Source organism: Fonsecaea pedrosoi, assembly GCF_000835455.1.
Source record: "Fonsecaea pedrosoi CBS 271.37 unplaced genomic scaffold supercont1.4, whole genome shotgun sequence".
NCBI classification, from domain to species: domain Eukaryota; kingdom Fungi; phylum Ascomycota; class Eurotiomycetes; order Chaetothyriales; family Herpotrichiellaceae; genus Fonsecaea; species Fonsecaea pedrosoi.
The window spans coordinates 2,787,872-2,808,415 of record NW_013550612.1 but is presented as its reverse complement, the minus strand read 5'-3'; the positions used below and the strand labels follow the sequence as shown (position 1 = coordinate 2,808,415).

General features: G+C 53.1%; 8 protein-coding genes across 8 annotated transcripts; 4 read left to right on the top strand and 4 right to left on the bottom strand.

Annotated features, from left to right (window-relative positions):
• Window positions 1-804: 804 nt before the first annotated feature.
• Z517_06815 (uncharacterized protein) lies at window positions 805-3,048 on the top strand (the record flags this gene model as incomplete). The annotated part of the gene is made up of 7 exons (XM_013428554.1): window positions 805-940; window positions 994-1,504; window positions 1,560-1,695; window positions 1,767-1,917; window positions 1,976-2,152; window positions 2,218-2,743; window positions 2,808-3,048. 7 exons carry the CDS (start codon window positions 805-807, stop codon window positions 3,046-3,048), a joined length of 1,878 nt encoding a protein of 625 aa, XP_013284008.1.
• A 1,904-nt stretch (window positions 3,049-4,952) lies between these two features.
• Window positions 4,953-6,779, bottom strand: Z517_06814 (uncharacterized protein; the record flags this gene model as incomplete). Its single annotated transcript, XM_013428553.1, has 7 exons — window positions 4,953-5,461; window positions 5,524-5,604; window positions 5,663-5,916; window positions 5,980-6,070; window positions 6,136-6,370; window positions 6,424-6,465; window positions 6,516-6,779. The coding sequence occupies 7 exons, from the start codon at window positions 6,777-6,779 to the stop codon at window positions 4,953-4,955; spliced, it is 1,476 nt and encodes a 491-aa protein (XP_013284007.1).
• A 1,572-nt stretch (window positions 6,780-8,351) lies between these two features.
• On the top strand, window positions 8,352-10,261 carry Z517_06813 (uncharacterized protein; the record flags this gene model as incomplete). Its single annotated transcript, XM_013428552.1, has 2 exons — window positions 8,352-9,153; window positions 9,237-10,261. 2 exons carry the CDS (start codon window positions 8,352-8,354, stop codon window positions 10,259-10,261), a joined length of 1,827 nt encoding a protein of 608 aa, XP_013284006.1.
• Window positions 10,262-10,523: 262 nt separating this feature from the next.
• Z517_06812 (uncharacterized protein) lies at window positions 10,524-11,634 on the bottom strand (the record flags this gene model as incomplete). The annotated part of the gene is made up of 3 exons (XM_013428551.1): window positions 10,524-11,135; window positions 11,208-11,417; window positions 11,497-11,634. 3 exons carry the CDS (start codon window positions 11,632-11,634, stop codon window positions 10,524-10,526), a joined length of 960 nt encoding a protein of 319 aa, XP_013284005.1.
• A 588-nt stretch (window positions 11,635-12,222) lies between these two features.
• Z517_06811 (uncharacterized protein) lies at window positions 12,223-13,404 on the top strand (the record flags this gene model as incomplete). The annotated part of the gene is made up of 3 exons (XM_013428550.1): window positions 12,223-12,575; window positions 12,635-12,775; window positions 12,831-13,404. 3 exons carry the CDS (start codon window positions 12,223-12,225, stop codon window positions 13,402-13,404), a joined length of 1,068 nt encoding a protein of 355 aa, XP_013284004.1.
• A 1,150-nt stretch (window positions 13,405-14,554) lies between these two features.
• Window positions 14,555-16,320, top strand: Z517_06810 (uncharacterized protein; the record flags this gene model as incomplete). The annotated part of the gene is made up of 4 exons (XM_013428549.1): window positions 14,555-14,788; window positions 14,847-15,506; window positions 15,563-16,003; window positions 16,063-16,320. The coding sequence occupies 4 exons, from the start codon at window positions 14,555-14,557 to the stop codon at window positions 16,318-16,320; spliced, it is 1,593 nt and encodes a 530-aa protein (XP_013284003.1).
• Window positions 16,321-17,152: 832 nt separating this feature from the next.
• On the bottom strand, window positions 17,153-17,689 carry Z517_06809 (uncharacterized protein; the record flags this gene model as incomplete). Its single annotated transcript, XM_013428548.1, has 1 exon — window positions 17,153-17,689. The coding sequence occupies one exon, from the start codon at window positions 17,687-17,689 to the stop codon at window positions 17,153-17,155; it is 537 nt and encodes a 178-aa protein (XP_013284002.1).
• Window positions 17,690-18,563: 874 nt separating this feature from the next.
• Window positions 18,564-20,040, bottom strand: Z517_06808 (uncharacterized protein; the record flags this gene model as incomplete). The annotated part of the gene is made up of 6 exons (XM_013428547.1): window positions 18,564-18,874; window positions 18,946-19,147; window positions 19,208-19,264; window positions 19,321-19,595; window positions 19,652-19,878; window positions 19,937-20,040. 6 exons carry the CDS (start codon window positions 20,038-20,040, stop codon window positions 18,564-18,566), a joined length of 1,176 nt encoding a protein of 391 aa, XP_013284001.1.
• Window positions 20,041-20,544: the final 504 nt, after the last annotated feature.

The following is a 20,544-nucleotide window of genomic DNA, read 5'->3' as shown; positions in this document are numbered from 1 at the left end:
AACGCCTGTGTCCAAACCTGTGTCCGTCTTGTGCCAATAATACCGAGGCGCGCACCAAAGGAATTGTCAACGCTAGTAATAGAATGACAAGCTGATCAAAAGACGACAGACTTTATTTTCGTTGCCCCTTACAGCGGCCCCCGGAGATATAGGAGCTCGACGCTCAGCGCCTAAAGCCCCTAGCGAGACTGGGAATGGAGGTTACAAGGCCGCCTATAGATCTGACTTATAGCAAAGAGATAGGTAAGGGGGCCTACAAGCTGAGAAAATCTCCTGTCATAGTAAGTAGCCTGAACAGTACTTTTGGTGCGCGCCCTCGTACAGTCCCTGCACCACCCCCCACCTCGCGCCCCCCCGGCCAAGCCCGGAGGGGCTAGATTGATCGGAAAATGGACCAGCCTCTGGGGGTGCAAGAGAGATACCTAGGTATTCATCCTGAAAGAAAGGCTTGCCGTGAGTACATGGACCTGCGTAATCAGTACAGTACGTGCTGGAACGGGCACTCGGTAGATGTTTGAGACAATGATTCCGGACCCTGAAGTTTTCAAGACATAGCGTCCAGACCCTGGGAGTTCTCAAGGCTTCGTCGTCTCACTCACTGTCGTTTCGATCGAACTCGTTCGCTCTCAGCTGATTCGGACGTCCTTCTGCCAGCCCCAGTCAGTTCCGTCCCCACGGGAAGAAGGAAAGTTTCCTTGAAACATAAAGGTCGCTTTCTCTGGCCTTTAGCCCCTACGTGTACATCTCTATGCTTCCATCGTCAAATTACCCTTGGGCGAGCGTCGGACCTCTTCGCCCTACAACATGAATTCAGCAATTGGAGCAACGGGAGTTGCCGTTGCGTTAGGGTCAGCGTATCTCGATGCCAAGTACCATATCACGAAGGATATCAGTCTTCTCTCAGAGGTCATTACAGCAAGGAGGGATACCCGAAGTAGAGGTAGGGTAAATCCCGACTGCAATGCGATTCTGAAAACCCTTCCCCACTAATAGGTGTAGTGAGAAAGGGACAGGTGTCCCTGTGGTTTCGGTTTCTCGAGTCAGCGGCCAAGTTCCCAGCCTCGGACGCGATTTGGACGCGAGAACGGTGTTATACATTCTCAGAATGTCTCACGAGGTGTTGTCAGTACGCCTCCTTCCTCCGCGATCTTGGAGTGGTCACCGGCCAAGCGGTGGCAATGTATATGTATAATTCGCCAGATTTTCTCTTCATGTGGCTCGCATGCTATGCGGTTGGTTGTTCTCCGGCGTTTCTCAACTACAACCTGACGGGGAACGCCCTCCTCCACACTTGGCAAGTCGCCAAAACGAATTTCCTTATCGCGGACGGAGACCTGGTGGTCAACTTGGACTGCATCAAAGAGGTCCTGAACGCCAACCAGAGGATTGTGATCCTGAGCGAAGCGCAAAAGTCTTCAATATACAGCCTCGCCACACAATTGCCCGATGACCACCTTGCGAGGAGTGTGCGACCAGATGATCAAAGTATGATGCTATACACAAGGTCTTTCAATGGTTTCTCCCACTCAATTGAACGGCCAAAACTGACATTGAGGAAGTGGGACCTCGGGGTTTCCCAAAGCCTGCTCCTGGACCCATCACTTCCTAGCAGATGCCGTCTCTGCAAGGTTGCACAGCAAAGTGTGTACGACGCCAGGCCCCAATGGGGACAGATGGTATGTCTGTATGCCGCTGGTGAGTCTATTCGATAGTTGAAAGCGAATGTCAACTTGATCGTCCAGCATGGGCTGACCAGTGAGTGACAGTACCACGGAACAGGCGGCATTGGAGCGATCACAGCGCTTTGTGGGGGGATTACCGTTTGTCTGGTGGAGAAGTTCAGTGTCACAAAGTTTTGGGAAGACATCAGAAAATCTTGTGCCACTCTATGCATATATGTTGGCGAGACAGCAAGATGTAAGACTTCCATCCCCTGGCTCAGTCCGATCATGCTAAGACTTTGGGCGACATGTAGATCTGCTCTTACCGCCGCCGAGTCAGCTAGATAAAGAACACAACCTCCAGGTCATGTTTGGTAATGGAATGCGGCCAGACGTCTGGACCAAATTCCAGGATCGATTTGCTGTTCCAATGATAGTAGAATTCTTTGGCGCCAGCGAAGGTGTGTTTGGCCTGCAAACCCGTGCCAAAGGTATGTCCCTCTCTGTTCCGTCGCATTAAGTGGAGAATGTGTGCTAATCGGGGTTCTGTTTCCAGGACCCTTCCTCGCGCACTCAGTCGGGCATGACGGTCTGCTTATCCGCTTCATCATGCGCAACAAATACTTTGCCGCCGCCATTGACCCGGATTCAGGGGACATCCAAAGGGATCCAGTCACGGGATTAGTGGTGGAAAGTCCTCTGAGGACAGGTGGCGAGATCCTATTTGCTCTAGAGAAGGAGAAGGATTTTCGAGGATACTTTGACAACCAAGAGGCCACGGAGAAAAGGCTGGCACGCAACGTCCGTTGTCCGGGAGACCTGTATTACCGCACCGGTGATGCACTGCGGAGAGATTCTGAAGGACGTTGGTTTTTCATGGACCGTCTCGGTGACACATTTCGCTGGAAGAGCGAAAATGTGAGCACATCAGAAGTTTCAGGCATCTTCGGCAGCTTTCCCAAGATAAAGGAAGCTGTCATTTACGGCGTTTTGATCCCACATCACGATGGCCGAGCGGGTTGTGCACGCGTCGTCATCGCTGAGCAGGACCAACCACATTTCGACTACCGCTCTTTAGCGAGGTAAGTCAATCCCCCTGATATCAAGCTGTGGCCAGAAAGTGAAAGCAAGACGTGGTTCCAACAGCCAACTCCGAGCACGACTACCTAAATACGCGGTTCCTATCTTCCTGCGAGTCTCAACGACCCATGCCCCGACGACAGGCAACAATAAAATTGTCAAGGGACAGCTCCAGAAAGAAGGTATAGACCATGCGAAATTTGCTAACGGCGACAAGATGCTGTGGTTGCTACCCGAAGCAGATGCGTATGTGGAGTTCACTCCAACTGACTATAATCAGCTTACCATGGGCAAAATCAAATTATAAGGATCATCGTTGGGGACAATTCTTCACTAAAGGGACTCGCCTTTTCCATGGTTGTGAGCATGAATCTAGGCAATGGAGTGTTACGAAACTACCTACCTAAGGCACAGCCCGAGACAAGACAAACAAGAGAAGCCTGTGGGGTGTTGTTAGATGGTGGAAATGACAGCCCGCCCAATTTGGCATAGCGTAAGGCTGCGGGTAAAGTGGGCACCTGAGATGGGTTTTGGACCATCTCGAAGTCAAGGATGGCTGAGGCATGACTTCTACAAAAAAGTGTGGCCCGAGGTGGAGACATCCTGGCAACTTGCTTTCGTCTCGCCTGACCGGCACCGGGGCCGGGGAGTTTTCTCGACAATAGTTCAGGATGTCCACGCTCTGTCAATTGAAATGCGGGCTGAGTTGACGGGAAAGGGGCGACCACACCATCGGAAAATCCGTGCTTCCTTGAACGAATTCCTTGCTCGTGCTTTCTCTAAGCCAGGAGAACAGCAGCTTTAATCCAGGATTTGGATTTGGCTCGCGCCTCCCGACACCGGAAGAAGGGCGGAGGATGTGGATCCAGCCTCTGCAGGCTACATCTAAAGCATGAACTAGACGAGAATACGAGCAGCGTGTCGAGAGCAAGACGTTCACAAGCTCATATGTCAATCGATAAGCAGATGGATGGATTGTGTCGAAGTTGCTGTACTCCTCGAGATGACAGATGCTATCTGATCAAAAGGCCATCTTCAGCATGTCCCAAATCAGGAGAATTGTGTCACTACCATCGACCGTGGCAGCCTCGAGACAGTCTCGTGGAGTCGGTATATTCAGTTCCTTATCGCATAGTCCATTTCCATTTCTTGTATACTTGATCGCCACCAGCTCAACTTCGGACGGGTCATTAGAATCCAGGTCAAGAGTGCGAGAGGTCCTCCAGGCATCTCACACTCCCAAATGAAGTATGTGATGTGAACTGTGTCTGATGTCTGTGCGGCCTGTTGAGCCGATAGTGCCGAACTCTGGTGAAAGTCGGCAAAAGCTCAGTGACGACCGAGATCGACGTGATCTGTCGTCTACTGAAATGATCTCTTACCGGCAGCTGAAGCGATAATCAGAATGGGGCCTAGGTCATAATTCTGCATCCGCATTCGAACTCGGCAGTAGCTAGAGACGGTAAAGCTGAGATGACAACCAGCATTCATCCTCAGACAATGAAGGCATTCTTAAGCAGACTCCCACTAAAGAAACGACACATTGTGTTCGGCGATGATATAGACCAACCTCGTGTTCTCTGTTTCATTGAAGCAAAACCACAAAGTCCTCCTCTTTCAGATGTACGTAAAGCGGAATCACAAGCTATAGATACATGCCGAAGACATCTTCAAACTTACAACCAAAACAACCTCTACGTTTTGACTATTATCGGGACTCAAGCAAAACCATAGACTTATGCATGAAATGACTACAAATTGGTGGCAATGCATCTAGAAGATAGTCACAGTGACGACCCACGACAAGGTTATAATAATGAAATGCATTCCTCCCAACGGTAGTAAGTTAAACCCGCAGCCTTTGAGAGATTTCCTCCAGCTACGGTGGCCCGGAACTGCGAAGCCGTCCAATCATATGCCGACCTCAATACCTGGGGCATTGCATGCAAACCCGATATTTTGTCGCTCATTCAATCCCCAAAGGTACCTGAATCTCTTTAGCAACAATAGTAAATAACGATTTATCGTGGTATAATAGTGTTGAGTAGGCCATAAATCTGCACATTTTGCAATACTAAGAAACTACTCAGCAATCCTGGCTGCGTAGGGGATACGCGGTCCGTGCGGTACCACTTGTGCTTTCAACAGAGCCTTCTCCGGTACAAATCAGGACGCTCCTCAATGTCATCATCACACAACACGTCACGCAGCTCAGAGCTGGTACTTGAACCCCGGAGAGCGATCGGTCCATTCTCCCTGGGGGACGACGTAGCCCTGTGCCACCAGCTTGGCCTTCTTGGCCTCTCGGTGCTTGTAGATGAAGAAGAGGATCCACCAGCAGATGAATCCCGTGCCGATCGAGGCCAAGCTCCAGCCGTGACCGAGCAGGAACCTGGGCGCCGACGTGGACCGGTAGATCTGGCCCGCGATGATGCCGCCGATGTTGGCCAGGCCCAGGTGCACGCCCATGGCGGCCGCGCGCTTGCCGTCCGGCGCGATGTTCATCCCGTGCCACGCGATGCTCGTCCCCGTGATGATGTAGCAGCACGACGCGATCATGTACGTCGCCCCGTACCACACGCTGGCGTGCTGCTTGGTCAGCAGGATCGCGTACCCGGCAATGCCGAGCGGCGCGGAGATGACGAGTGATGGGAAATACGTCTTGTATCTCTCCGAGAGGGCGGCGGCGAAGAAGTAGCACACCGCACCGACGATTTGGACTGGAAAGCGACGGGTTAGCGAATCGGGCGAATGGAGGAATTAGTGATGCGGGTCTAATTACCTGGGATAACATAATACTGGGATTTCTTGGTCGAGTAGTTGAACCCGTCCTTGAGGATGATGGGGAGGAAAGTCCCGAAGCCTGGCCACCACCGTAGATTAGCAACTACCAACTGGTTAATTGAAAGGCGTAAAATTACCGTAAATGATGGTCGACATAAGAACCTGGTTGAAGCCGTGCAGCCACGTCTTGATGTCGAGCATGGCGTTCTTGACGTCCTTCCCGGTATATTTGCCGTCGCCGCCGCTGTAGGATTCCATGAGCTCGAGGCGCTGCTTCTGCACGGCCTTGTCCTCGTCGTTGAAGAAGTAGGCCGTCGCGTAGGATCGCGGGATCAGGAAGTAGCAGATGAAGGAGAAGACAATGGTGACGATTCCTTCGATGATGTACAGCCTGTGTGTGGGATCCAGTTAGGGAACATGCCTTCTTTGGAGGCCAGAAAACAGCTTCGCTCACCATCGCCATCCGGGGTAGCCAGCCGTGCCGTCCATGTATAGAATGCCAAAGGCGATCAAACCCCCAAAGGCGCCGGACAGAGCAGAGCCAACTGAGAATCAGGCGGAGTTAGCCACTGGGGATAATTTTGAGGAGGGTTTTTGGGGATGAGCATACTGTATAGGTAACAAACGCGCTGGCCGACTTCTTCACGCCGATACCAGTTCAACAAGAACATGGTCATGGATGGGAACAAGCAGCCTTCAAAGACGCCCAGAAGCAAACGGCAAACGATAAGGCCGGCGTAGTTCTGGATGAAGCCCGTGCACATGCACACAAGACCCCAGGCGAAGACGAGGACAGGGATGACACGGTAGAATTGCAGCCGCTTCACAAACATTGTGGTTGGGAACTCGTTATTGTTAGCTGGGTTGCACCGATATCACATAAAGACTTCTCACCTACCTCTGACAGAATGTACGTGAGATAGAAGATCGAGACGGCCGTCTAGTTATCGTCAGAACCTCGAAATTGCACAGAACCTCGCGAGAACTCACGTTCAGTTCATTTCCAGTCAGCCCAATGTCTTTGGTCATGCCCTGGGTTGCGGCGAAACCAATGTTGCCACGGTCGAGGTAGCTGATCAGCATGAGAAGAAGCATGACGGGCGTGATGTATAGATCGAGCTTCCGAACAACTCGCTTCTCCTTCTTGATGAACTCCTTCTGCTCCGGTGTGAGAGCATGCTCGCCATCCCCAGCAAACTCCTCGAGGTGCACATTGCCCTTCAACTCTTCCAGATTCTGCGCGACGGAACCCATCGTGAATCAACAACCACCCGAGAAGATTCGTGATCAGAGAGACTTGCGGGAGGAAGGCCTTCAGATGGTACTGTTCGCCACGGGAGTGAGGAATAGATAGACTCTTGGAAGGAGAGTTTGGGACAAGACAGGACAGGATAGAGAACAAGCTCACGGCATGATAAAGTCGCTTTGAACCCAAGACACGAAACCCCGTGGGGATAGAGTTCGGTTAGCACGGGGAGAGGGCGCCTGGGAGAATGGAAGAGAAGGGGAGTCGAGAACTTTGGGGATCTCGTCGTTTGTTTGGGATGCCATGGTGCACAGTTACCGAGTTGCTGGAATTGGGGAATCTGCAGCTGAGATCTCAGGTCCTCGTCGCCTCACCAGACATGGCAAAGACCCTCTAGATTGGACGAAACGGTGCCTTCGTCTCGCTTAAGCCCACGCTGGCGTGTCGACGGATGGTATTCGGTTCCCAACTGACGCGGAAAGATCGGGAACCCACTCGTGGTACTCCAACCCTGTTGAAAATGCATGCGACGTACATATTTGGGGGTTATCCATGCTCGACGCTCAAAGAGTAGAGGCACCATGGAGACCGATTGGAGGATCTCCCTTGTTTGTACCAAGGATCAGGCATTGGTTGGAGCAAAAAGTCCACGCGCCTGAAGGTCTATCCCAGACGGGAAGATCCAATTGGGATCTTGGCTTCTCGAGGACTCGTAGCCCGCTGACTCGAGCAGTATCATACAAATAGGCCCTAGTACTGGGGAAAGAAGTTGCTGTAGTAGGTAGTAGGTTCAACCGAGTTTGCCTACCTCACAATGATTGCTACGTTGGTTGGTGGCTGGGCTTGCGACTCGTACTCACAAGGCTTGTCCAACATCTTTTATCACGTGTGGGAAAGAGAAGCTCAAACTTGGCACGGCATCTTCGGCACCCAAGAAAACACTCGTACCGAGTCCAAGTAAGAAAACAAGTTCTGAATATTGGGGGCAGATAAAGTGGGTTTAGTCTGGGGGGGAACGAGGAGGCGGGAGTGGAGGGAAATAATGGAGACGGAATTCCTGCGGAGGTGGATCAACCGAACTTTGACAAGACGATATCAATATTTCGGCTGCCGGAGAGTGTCCGGAGTTTTGTCACAGACCCAGTAGAGGCCACCTCGTCGCCTACCCCATGGAAAGATCGGCCCTTCAACGTGGTCAGTAGCCACCTAGCCTGTGCCTCGTTACTTGCGGCTGGCGGTGCCGTTGGAGAAGCACTTTCTTACAAAGAGTCCCTCTGGTCAGGATATTCCCTTCATTGGGAGCAATGTTGGAGTACCTCGGGATCGATGGATTGCTTTTGAGTGGATTGGCTTTGATCTTCTCGGTCTTCTACTCGTAGGAAAATGTTGTCACATGGGGGGAGACAATGACCATTTCGGAGATCAACAAACAGCTCGTCGACGCGGAACCTGCCTGGAGAAAAGAAAAAGAGAAGAGTTAAAAAAAAAAGAGAGATACTCAATACTCGTAACTCGACTTCTACATAATTTGAACTTCTAGAAACCTCGGATCTATAGACCCTAGCTAGGCCAGACAGACCATGTCGTTGCCCGTCCGCCTCTCCCCCGCCGACACTCCCAACCTGCAAAATGGAGACTCTTCTCCCAAGGCAGGCTGGGGGTCGGATTATATCGCACAGCAACTCTCCAAGCTGCATATCCCTTACTTCGTGCTGGTCCCGGGATCGTCGTATCGCGGACTGCACGACAGTCTGGTCAATCTCAATGGCAACGCCTCGCCCGAGATGGTGGTCTGTCTGCACGAGGAACACGCCATCGCCATCGCCCACGGATACGCCAAAGTGGCAGAGAAACCGCTGGCATGTGGCCTGCACGCCAACGTGGGCCTGATGCACGCGTCCATGGCCATCTTTAACGCCTTTATCGATCGCGTGCCGATGGTGATCCTGGGCGCCGCGGGGCCCTTTGACACGACCAAGAGGCGCCCGTGGATCGACTCGACGCACACGGCCGTCGACCAGGCCGCGCTGGTGAGGAACTATACCAAATGGGACGATCAGCCCACGAGCGTGAACTCGGCTATCCGCAGCGTTATTAAGGCCACCGCGGTCGCGTCCGTCAAACCCTGTGCGCCCACATATGTCGTTCTCGACGTCGGTCTCCAGGAGACGGCATACGACGAGAAAGACGTGCGGTATCCCGACACGGAGAGATATTTGACCCAGCAGTCAGCCGGGGCGAGCCAGGCCGACGTGAAGAAGGTGGCGCAGGCCTTGGAGCAGTCGACCAAGGCGTTGATAATGTTTGGCAGGATGAACAGGACCCAAAAGAGCTGGGACGAGAGGGTTAGACTGGCTGAGATGTTTGATGCAAAGGTCATTAGTACGTATCAGAAGAGAAAAAAAAATACCCTTCTTAGAGACCTGGATCAGGAGGGAGACATACTAACCCGTTTAACCCTCCAGCCGATATCAAACAACCAGTTGCCTTCCCGACGACGCATCGATTACACCCCGCAGCCCCGGCACTCTTCCTGGCGCCCGAATCTGCCAAAATGATAAGAGAGGCCGATTTGATCATCTCGTTCGACTGGGTCGACCTGGCCGGGTTCTTTACCGCGGCACAAGGCGAGCTAATCGAGCCAAAAGCCAAAGTTATAGAGATTTCGGTCGACAGCCAGCTCCACAACGGCTGGTCAAAGGACCACTTCGAGACGCCGCCCGCGGACATCAGCATCTTCGCCGACCCGGACAAGTTCATCACCGACCTCGTCGCCGAAGTCGAGTCCCGCAAACTCTCGGGGTATCCCAAGTCCGCGTGGCCCGCGACGGAGCCGGCGTCCTCGCAAAAGCCCCAGAATCTCGACGGCGAGGACATCTTCCAGGCGGACCTCGCGTCCGCGCTCTACGCGGCCATCAAGCCCGAGGACATGTGCATTATCCGTCTCCCCCTCAGTTTCCGCGGGATTGATCTCCTGGCCACGCATCCGCTGGCGTACCTAGGTATGGATGGCGGCGCCGGCATCGGGTCTGGTCCCGGTCAAGCCGTCGGTTCAGCGCTCGCGCTCAAGGGAACAAAGTACGTGCCCGTCGCGATCCTCGGTGACGGGGACTTCTTGATGGGCAACTCGGCCATCTGGACGGCCGCACGGTACCGCATCCCCGTTTTGATCATCGTCTCCAACAACGGCAGCTTCTACAACGACGAAGTCCACCAGGAGCGGGTCGCCAACGCGCGCAGCCGACCCGTCGAGAACAAGTGGATCGGCATGAGGCTGGACGATCCACTACCAGATATTAGCAAGATGTCGGAATCCTTCGGCCTCAAGACCCTGGGCGGCCAGATCTCGAAGCGGAGTGAGTTGAAGAGCAAGTTCGACGAGGCCGTCAGGTTAGTCAGGGAAGAGAAGCAGGCCGTCGTCTTGGACGTCAGGGTCAGGCCGGATGATTACCTGAAGAACTGGGGATCGAGCAATATCGTAAAGAAGTGAGGTAGGTAGGAGACGGAAATGGAAATATACCAGATCCCGCCAGCTTGTATGGCTCGTGGCTTTGTGATATGACTTGCATTATACAAATAAATAGAAGGAGATTCTCCAAAACTACAATAGACGCTGTCGACGACTAGAATTGATATGGAAACAGGACACCTTGTGCCACAGCATACGTACCTCCATTGCTCGCTTTTTCATTCATTCATACAATGATTAAACTACAGCCCTACACTGCTCTGAAATAAATACACGTAGCCCCCTACGGCAATCCAACTCTCATGCTCGTCTTCTCGTTCAATCCCCAAGCATAGCTCGAATCGTCGTGGACCGTCGTCCGTCTCATGTCCCTGCGGTACTTGCCCTCGTACGCACCGCCATGAGCCCGATGCATGACGGACGTGTTGTCCCACAGGATCAAGTCGCCTGGGTTCTGCCACTCGACCGACAATACATACTTATCCTGACAGGCATGCTCCAGTATCCTGTTAATGAGCTCGGTACTTTCCTTCTCCGGTAGGCCCTCGACGTGGTGCATATGGTTCCCGATGTACAAGGTCTTGCGGCCCGAGCGTTCGTGCGTCTGCACAATCTTGTGGCGCGAGTAGTAACCCTTGTCGGGGTTGACGTCGGTGAAGTACTCTGGGGCGGCTTTTCTGCGCGAATGCAACAGGGAGTGGCACACCACATAGTCGTTTTCATCTAGCTGCTTCTTCAGGTCTTCGGGGAGATCGTCGTATGCGGCGCGGCAGTCAGCGAAGTCAGTGTTGCCTCCCAGACCCTGGCCCGGAGGGGGGATTTCGTGGGCACGTAGTAGAGAAAGTCCCGCCCTCCGTGGGTTGAAGGAGGAATCGTGATGGAACAGATTATTGCCCTTTTTGAAGTTGTGCGTCAGCGAACTGCGCGTGGTGGATAGCCAATGACTCTGTGTTTCACGCATACATACCTTGCCATAATACCATCGGTGACTTCCTGGTTTCACTAAACTATTGTCTTCCTCGATGTTGCCCACGTCGAACAATTCCTTGTGCTTGAACCGAAACGGGCGGCCCGCTTGGATATGGGGGAGGACATCGTCCAGCTCCCCGAGCCTCTCTGAGAACTGGATGTGCAGTTCATCGTTCAATTTGGCATGGCGAAAGACCAACACGCCATACTTTTTGTAGATTGGATTAGCGCCTTGTGCCACAGTATTGACCCCTCCTCCAATGAGTGGATGCATGCATGCTGCTCACCTTGTTAACGGCTTTCCACAGTTCCTGAAAGACATCTTCGGGCACGGGACGAGAAAAGTCGACGCCAGACACCTCAGCACCAAAGGTCGGGTGAAGTTCTTTGACCTCGATGAGGTTGAACTCGACAGCGTGTGGCATTTTTAGAGGAAGCTAGCTCAGTAGCACGGGATAATAATTGGTGTGGGTGTGAGTGTGGGTGTATGTATGTGTGCTCTTACAGGTTGCACCGCAGGTACTCGGTATGATTTAATCGCGCAGATAAAGACAGCTTTGTCATTATTGTATGCGATGCATTCCAACGTCCGTGCATTTATCCGTCGACGAAGTTGAGGCTTAGCCGTATATCGGCTCGTCTCCAACTATTGCCACTGCGGGTTCTCGTTGTGCCGAGAGCGTGGTATGTCTCTTTTTTCGTGGTGTCGGGGTTCCTCAGCCAGCCTTGTGGAGAAGGATTATGGAGTATTGGGTCCAAGTATCCATCCATGACCGTCCACCGACCCCGATACGTCCCCGTGTTTCGGCAGCCTCGTGGCTTGGGGAAATACCCAACGTAGTGGTCACCAGGGCTAAAGATTGGGGAAGCCATCACTCAACCCTCCCAAAGACACGCCACTAAACGCCTGATGCGTCAATGAAGGCAGCCTGTCAAGCCCAAGAACCAGCCTGCCCTCTAAATCAAGCAGTGCTTCTGCATCAGTGCCGCCCTCTTCGCCTGGATCGCCAAAGATGACTCCCAGCAACAAGTTCACCGTACCAGATGGGGCCGTAGCCCAGCTGCGAATCATCGACACGACCACTAAGATCAAAGGTCTCCCCATGGACTATCTCATGACACCGCCGATGCCTGGAATGGAAGTCTTGCCCGAGGCTCCCACGTGGGCATTCTTCATTGAGAGCAACACGGGCCGCAAAGCATTATTCGATCTGGGCGTTCCGCCGAATTGGAGAGAATTCTCGCCCGTCGTGGCAAAGCCGCTGCAGACCCGAGGCTGGGGTGAGCCTTCTGGAGAGAAGCACGTGGCTGATATTCTGGCTGACCAAGGCATTGACATTGCCAGCATCAATAGCATCATCTGGAGGTGAGAGAAACACGTCACGAAAGACCTCAACTCGTTGGTGCTGACGCGTCGACACAAAGTCACTGGCATTATGACCATATAGGGGATCCTTCCACGTTCCCTGCGTCCACCGAGTTGGTCGTTGGTCCAGGATTCAAAGACGCCTTCTTTCCAGGCTGGCCGGCCAGGCCAGACTCTCCTGTACGGGAGAGCGACTTCAAGTAAGTCGTCTCAGAATTGGAGCAGTGCTGTGAACTCAGTCTCTTTCTCCTGTAGGGGTCGACAAGTACGGGAGATCACCTTTGAAGAGCCGAATGTCCTGCAGATCGGGCAGTTCAGAGCCTTCGACCTCTTCGGGGATGGGTCTTTCTATCTTCTAGATACGCCTGGCCATGCGATCGGGCATTTGGCAGGGTTAGCACGGACCACTCCGGACACGTTTGTTATGATGGGTGGTGATCTCTGCCACCACGGCGGCGAGCTGCGTCCATCAAAGAGCCTACCTCTGCCGGGAGAGATCTACCTGCCCAATCTGATCCAGTATCCTGGTTGTATCTGCCCCGGTGCCGAGTTCGAGCTCATTCAGAAGAAACGGTCGCGAGCACCAGACGAACCCTTCTTCGATCCGAGTATCGGCTATGACATTCCTGAAACCGTGCGGACCATCAAGAAGGTTCAAGATGCAGATGCCGTGGATAATGTCTTTTTCATATACGCACATGACAGCACCATCAGAGGTATCGTCGACCTGTTTCCCGCGGCAGCAAATAACTGGAAGGCGAAAGGGTGGCGGGAGAAATGCTATTGGAGATTTCTGGAAGACTTTGAGGGAGCATTGAAGGCGAGCTAGAGGAAGTAGACACCGCAGCAGGCAATAGAGGTCTCCGAACAGGAATTCATCGCAGGCGAACAGAATGGCTTCGTTGGCGATCATTTCTGGCATTGTGGCGTGATTGATAAGTCCTAAAGAGCGTCAATAGTACTTGAACCCAGTGGCGTCTCGCTGTCTCTGACCTCTTGTTGGGTGAACAGGAGGATATTGACTGCTGCGGCCAATTGAGCGAGAGAGACCAGCTCTCAGCCAATTGTGGGCAGAGAGACGCCAAGACCAAGAGGCTCCCACAGGTATGGCTGGTGCCAGATGCGCAGACGCAGCAGCCGCACACATTCTTCTGATTCCAGCTAGACTACAGCCTCCACAACCTCCTCGATGGTCCAGTATCTCCAGGCTTCGAGCCACAATCTCTTATCCAATTCAGTCCCTTGCGGCAGAACATCTACATCGTTTTCTCTCGATGGTCGACAGCCACATCAGCGGGAGAGCTCGCCGGCTGACAGCGCTGCCACTCTCTGTCCCCCAAAGTCCCATTCGAAATCTATTTCCTGCGTTGTCATCCTCTCGTATTCTAACCTTGACTTCCGGCGATACAGAGTCCGAGATTGACGGGTGATGCACAACTAATCATTATTGCTCTGTCAGGTTTTACCTCATTCTCACGCCACAAGGTACTGTATACGCGAAGATGCAGGGATTCACGGCCATTACAATTGGAAATGGGGGGAGCTTACGACCGTGCTCACCTGAAAGGGAGTCAAAGAAGGAATAGTCCCAGGAATACACATCTCATCGGATGCTGCACCTCTTCTAAACAAAAGAGAGTCCTCGACACCGGATAGTCATCCCCACCTCCAATGCCTCCAGAAAGCCGAATGCGGAGTTGCAATATCCGGGGTTCAAAGGTCTGGAGAAAACGGACAATCTGTAGGCACAGGCGCCACGGCATTCTCACGCCGAGCAGAGTCGCTATGTTTCAGCATAGGGATCGACAGCAGCGGGCACAGGCGCTTCTGCATACCGGACATCCGGGCTAGAAATTCGATATGAAGTTCAAGACCCTTAAATACGATCACAACAAACTCGACTCAGCAATACATCAACCAGTTCACTTCCCCAACACCCTTCAAGACTGTTCAAATACCAGGACATAGGTGAAATCAAGATGACGGTCGAAGCCGGAGTCATCACAAGCAGCAAACAAGCCTTCAACTTGCTCAATTTTTCTACTTGTTTTCTCCTCGCCCTAGGCTCGTTAGTCTATGGGTATTTTGCGGGTATCATCGGGACTACCCTTACAAAGGCCTCATTCCTATCATACATGGGCCTCATCGATGCTGATGGTAACCAAACAGTGAATGCTCCTGGACTGATAGGGGCAACGACTGGCGTGTTCCAGGTATACACAGTTCTGCCTTCGCAACTGTTGGGATCCTAGTATTGACAATGACTACTAGGCTGGCGGTGTCATTGGTATCATCATTAGTGGTTATTTGGCGGACAAGATTGGACGCAAGCGGACGTCGATTTACATTGGCATCGTCGGCATCATCAGCTCAGCCATCATATCCGCATCTCAGAATGTGGGCATGTTCATCGCTCTTCGCTTCTTTACGGGGGCGACCGGCTTCGCTTTCATGACCGTCATGATCGTCTACTGCGCCGAGCTTGCCCCAGCGGCTCTTCGAGGGTTGTATGTTGGCCTGAATGGAGCTTTGTGTGCATTGGGATTCGCCATCTCATCTTACTTTGGTGTTGCATTCTACAATGTCTCGGACGAGGTCCAGTGGCGCGTTCCTGTCGCTCTCGGCACGGTATTCCCAGTGGTGCTCACATTCGGCTACCTCTTTGTTCCCGAGTCGCCTCGGCACCTCCTCATGGAAGGCAAGAAAGATGCTTCACTGAAAATTATGTTGAGGCAGCACGGCCGGGGGAAACAGGAGGACTTTGCTCGAGCGGAATTCTTCCAGATGGAGAAGCAGGCAGAGCTCGACATGAACAGCGACGCGTCTTGGAAGCAGTTCTACACCAAGCCCTCGGTTCGTCGGCGGGTAGTCATTGCTATCGGTCTAGCATTTCTGTCCCAGAGCACAGGGAACTTGGTCATAAACAACTATGTGAGCACACCGATGCCCAGTGCTATTGTCTTTCCTTTCCTAACAGAGTGAATCAGGGGTCAACTCTTTGGAGCAATCTCGGATATGATGCCTATACTCAACTGTGCTTCCAGGCTGGATACATTACGGTCTCACCCGTTTTCAACGTCATCGGATCAGCGCTTGCTGACCACTTTGGCCGTCGAACTTTGCTGTTCGTTGGCCTCAGCATGTGCCTGATGTGTGTCACTGTTGAGACGACCATGATTGCTCTCTACGGTGCAGCAGGCACGAACAGAGCCGGCCTTGCGACTGGTGCGGCAATGCTGTTCTTGTTCCAGGCCAGTTATGCCGTCTGCGGCGATGTGTGTGTCTTTATCATTGTCAGCGAAATCTTCCCGAACCATCTGCGGGCAAAAGGCAGCACGGTCGCCTATACGGCCAACGCCTTGACGAACTTGGTTTATCTGCAGGTGGCGCCGACAGCCTTTACACACATCCACTGGCGATTCTTCCTGGTAAGTTTTGCGCAAGCCTTCCGTTGTCCGCCTTCATCTGTCTAAAGGTGCCGTTGTAGCTTTTCATCGCAGTTACCGCTTGTGGTCTGGTGTGGGTCTACTTCTTCGTGCCCGAAACGAAAGGCATTGCGCTAGAGGAGCTGGCCGAGATCTTCGGGGATGCGGTCGCGGTTCACGCGGCAGACATCACGGTCGACCACGACGCTCACGAGGTACATCTTGATGTGCACAGCCAGGACGAGGCTGAGTCCTCGTACATCGTGGAAATGGACGCATTCAAGGACAAGGCCAAGCACATGGAGAAGTCCCGCGTTTAGGTTCACACAGGGCGTGTTGGAGGTTCTAAAACTTGATGTGGTTGCGAGAAAATCCGTCGACGTGATATCTGGCACCAGGTCCATCTTGTCTAGGTGGAAGCGAGCGAGGCTGAGGAAAAGGGGAAGTGGATCCGGGGTGGATACGGAGACAAGCCTAATAGATTTAATTTGGATAACGTCTCCACCACAAAGATAGAAACCAAGTACCCTAAGGATTACTACTATTATCCGCTGAATCGACACATTCCAGCTAACAATCTGTCACTTGTCTCTTCCTCCTATCTCCTCTTTGTCCCCCGCATCCGCGTCCAACCCCGCCCCCGCAACCAACGTCGCGACTAACCTCTCAGGGCGGAAAGCTTCGGTCCACGCGGCATTCAGTTTGCCGACTGAAGTTTGGACAGTCCTGACAAGCAGGCATTCTTCGAGACGATGGCTATGGGGCCCGGAATCTCGTATGCCGTGAACAGCCTCACCACCGTTGTATGCTGGAAGCAACGAGAGAAGTGCTGGGGGATCTGCATCGAAAAATGGCGTGGCAAGGCATGGCAGGGTGGCTTTGCGGAAGAGGATGGTATCTATGTATGTCCCGAATATAAAATCCCCGAGCTCTGGGTATGGTCTCGGTCTCTACACTGTCTGGTGGACAGAGAGGAGGGCGTTGATGTGTATGTATATATGAACCTGCAGCGCATGGCTGGTCCCTGTGGCTCTGTCATCTGGAATATCTCATCTTTCCTCCCTTAAAACCCCCTTGATATAATGACCTTGTCTTGTCCTGTCTCCCAAGTCACTCGGCCACTCACTCACTCACTCCCTCCCTTACGGAAGCTTACTTCCCTCCACTAACACCATTCAAATCCTCCCCCGACTTCCACGCACAATACAGATCGATCTTCCAGATCGCCCAGGTCCCGTCCTCCTCGCGCCTCATGGTCCAGCGATACACGGCGCCGGCGTCAAAGTGCCGATCCAGCTCGTCGCGCCGGTACAGCCAGGTGGTGATGCCGTTGGAGCGCACGTGCGCGAGGCGCCGGTCCGCGCTGAAGCTCATGTCGAAGTTGCTGCTCTGCAGGTGGCACTGGGCGTACTGGGCCACCTCGGGGCCCCAGGCCCAGGCGCCGAGGCCTTTGCGGCCGAAATGCTCGCCGAACGCGTACTTGACGTGCGCGTCCTCGGTGAACAGGTTCTCCCATTCCTGCAGGGCCTGCGGGTCTTGGAAGGCCAGGTCGTGCAGCGCAGTGTAGTGGTCGATCAGGCGTCGGACGCTTTCGACGTCTTCTTGTTCTTGGAGGCGGCGTTCTAGTTGGGCCACCTTCTCGGTCAAGGCCACGATTTGGGCCGTGTGGTTGTTCGCTTCAATCCCCATTCTGGGACGGGTGTGCTTGCTTCCTTGTAAGGCGCCGAGTTCTGTATCAGGTAGCGTGTCCTTTCGACTTGGTGAGTGGAGGTACTGAGACGATAGAGAGACCAATCTGTATCTCTAAAGAACTGTGGATTTCACAGGGGTATTTTTGGCTATTTATATTTCATTGTCTGTCAAGGCCCCGGTCGGGCTAGGACGGCCCTCAAGGACCCCGGCCTCCTCGGTGTATTTCGAGATGGAACTCTGAGGGTCTATCTTTCATTTGTCACGGCTACAAATCATTGTAAATCTTCGTGGCTATATGTCGATCGATCTGTGCTTTCAAGGACTAATACCACCGGGCTGTTATGCACGAAAATCCTTGGCGGCATCATTAATGGCGGCATCGCGAGTCCTTATCTGCTCAACTCTGTCGATTCGTATCGTGATATGAGAGAGAATGGGTGGGAGGGACATAGGTATCTTCTGTCTTTTCTTCTGACCTATTGTTCCATTCAGGATGTCTTGTTACGGGAGCAGTAAAATCGTGATACTTCACTAATATGCCAGGGCATGCAGCTCGGTTCCACGAGAATACGGAGCTGGGAAGACGAGATCCAAGCTACGATCGTGAAGAAACAAGACTTGATGGGGAAAACGTTTTCATGAGATCCTGGCACTAGAGTTGCGGATGATAGCTACAGAGACCACCGCATTGACATATTCCACGTCGCCATCACCATCAAAATCCCTTTTTCTCTGTCTTCTAACTATATCCTGCTGTCGCTTCTCACGCTTAAATCTTCGCCGCCAGCTGCGGAGCCTTGTAGTCCGTCGTGAGAAAAGGATAATCGATATATCCCTTGGCCGGGTTCCCTGGCGGATATTGCGCAAAGTACTAGCCCCGTGCTGGATCAGTATCCCATCCACGAATAAATTCAGGGGGAGGACTCACGTCAAAGTTAAAGTCGAATGTGATTTCCTTCTCCTTGCCTGCCATGGCCGCGTTGGCAAAGTCCGGGTTGACCAGCCACGGGCGTCCAAACACGATGACGTCGCCGGTGTCGTCCTTGAGGAGCTCCTCGGCCTCGACCAGCGAGATGGCGCCGTTGAGAAACACTTTGGCGTTCTTGATCAGGTGGCGATACGTCGCCCACACGGGGTGCTTGGGCCCGCGCATCTTGCCGTCGACTTCCATGTCCATGAACTCTTTTGCCGCACACATTAGCTTCAATAGGCTTTGTGGACGTGGGGATCTTTGGGGGAGGGGGGGGACGTACCAAGATATCGGACCAGGTTTATGTATGCCAACGGCCGCTTGTCGAGTTCCTTGATCAGGTACGTGAACTGCTCAATCTGTCTTTCGACCGGGAACATGCCCAGATCGCCTCGACCGACGGCGGGCGACAGCTTGATGCCGACGCGGTACGGACCCCATACTTCGACCAAGGCGTCGATGCACTCTAGACAGAATCTTGCTCGCTGTGAAATATATGAGTTGGTGCCTTGTCACATCCACCGTCGGAAAATCTCGAGACTCACATTTTCGACTGATCCACCGTATGCGTCCGTCCTAATATTGGCGCCGTCGTCGAGAAACTGAGTGAGTGCGTCAGCCACGGAGAGAAATGGTCCCCCAATTGTGAAAAACAGACCTGTGCAACCAGATACCCATTGGCGCCATGCAACTCGACGCCGTCGAATCCAGCGGCTTTTGCAAAAATGGCCGATCGCCGGAACTGCTCGACCACCGCTTTCGGGTCCTCGATGGCCGTCGGCGTGGAATACCCCTTTTCGAGTCCTGGCTCGAGATCATACACGCCGTCGTTGTCGGGTGCGACTCCCATGCGCGCCTGGATCGCGCTCGGGGCGATGGTCGGTCGCCCATAGTCCTTTTGGATCTTTGCGTCCGCGTATGTCATGCGTCCGCCTGTACATCTTCCGAGTTAGCTCGTTGGACGCTTAATAACAGTGATCTGACCGTACAGTGCCACAGCTGACAGAAAAACACCGACCCGGGCACCGTGTGCACCTTGTCGACGACCTTTTTCCACGCCAGCATATGTTCGTGCGTGTCGATCTGAGGCGTTTCCCGCATCGGCGTCCCCTGCGGCTCGATGAGGGCTCCTCCGGCGACGATCAGGCCGGCACCTCCGAGGGCACGCTGGTAGAAGTATTCTCCATTCAGCTCGTTTGGGTATGTATTGTCGGATCTGAAGCGCGTGAGTCGGGTTTGACACCCTGCACCATCACTTTGAAATTGAGACATACCTATTCCGAGAAATCGAGGACATGGCAAACCGGTTTCGAAGCTTCAGCGGGCCGATCTGCAAGGGCTGTTTTAGATGTTTGATCGGGGTGATGAGTTGCTCCATTTTGCAGTGTAATCAATGTTCACAGATTGTCTTGTTCTGCACGAGTACTCTCTTCCTTCTTTCACCACCATTTAACACAAGAAATCCATCCAATATCTCCTTTATATTTCATTTTCCTCATTAGTTAGCACTTTTCTTTCCCTCTCGTATAGACCGAGGAACTGCGAGTCTTCTGTCTCCACACCAATCGCTGAGAGTCTTGGACGGTGTTTCGAAACACCGCTTCGACCAAACTCGCCGGTATGTACCGTTCTAGACTGATTATGTCGGATTATTCATTGTTGTAGCTGGGAGAGGCTGTTTCGGGATTGAGCGATTCCTCCAGCAGAGTCCGATAATTCATTGCACACCACCAAATCCAGATTTACCCGTAAGGTGGGTAGGTTGGGTGCAAACTCGTGGAGAAGACAAGTCCGGAGTTCTCGTCAGCACCTCCGCCTGGGGAATTGCGCTCCCGCTCCTTGGCGATCGGGGTTGGTGAATGCACTCTCACCCCCCTCTTTC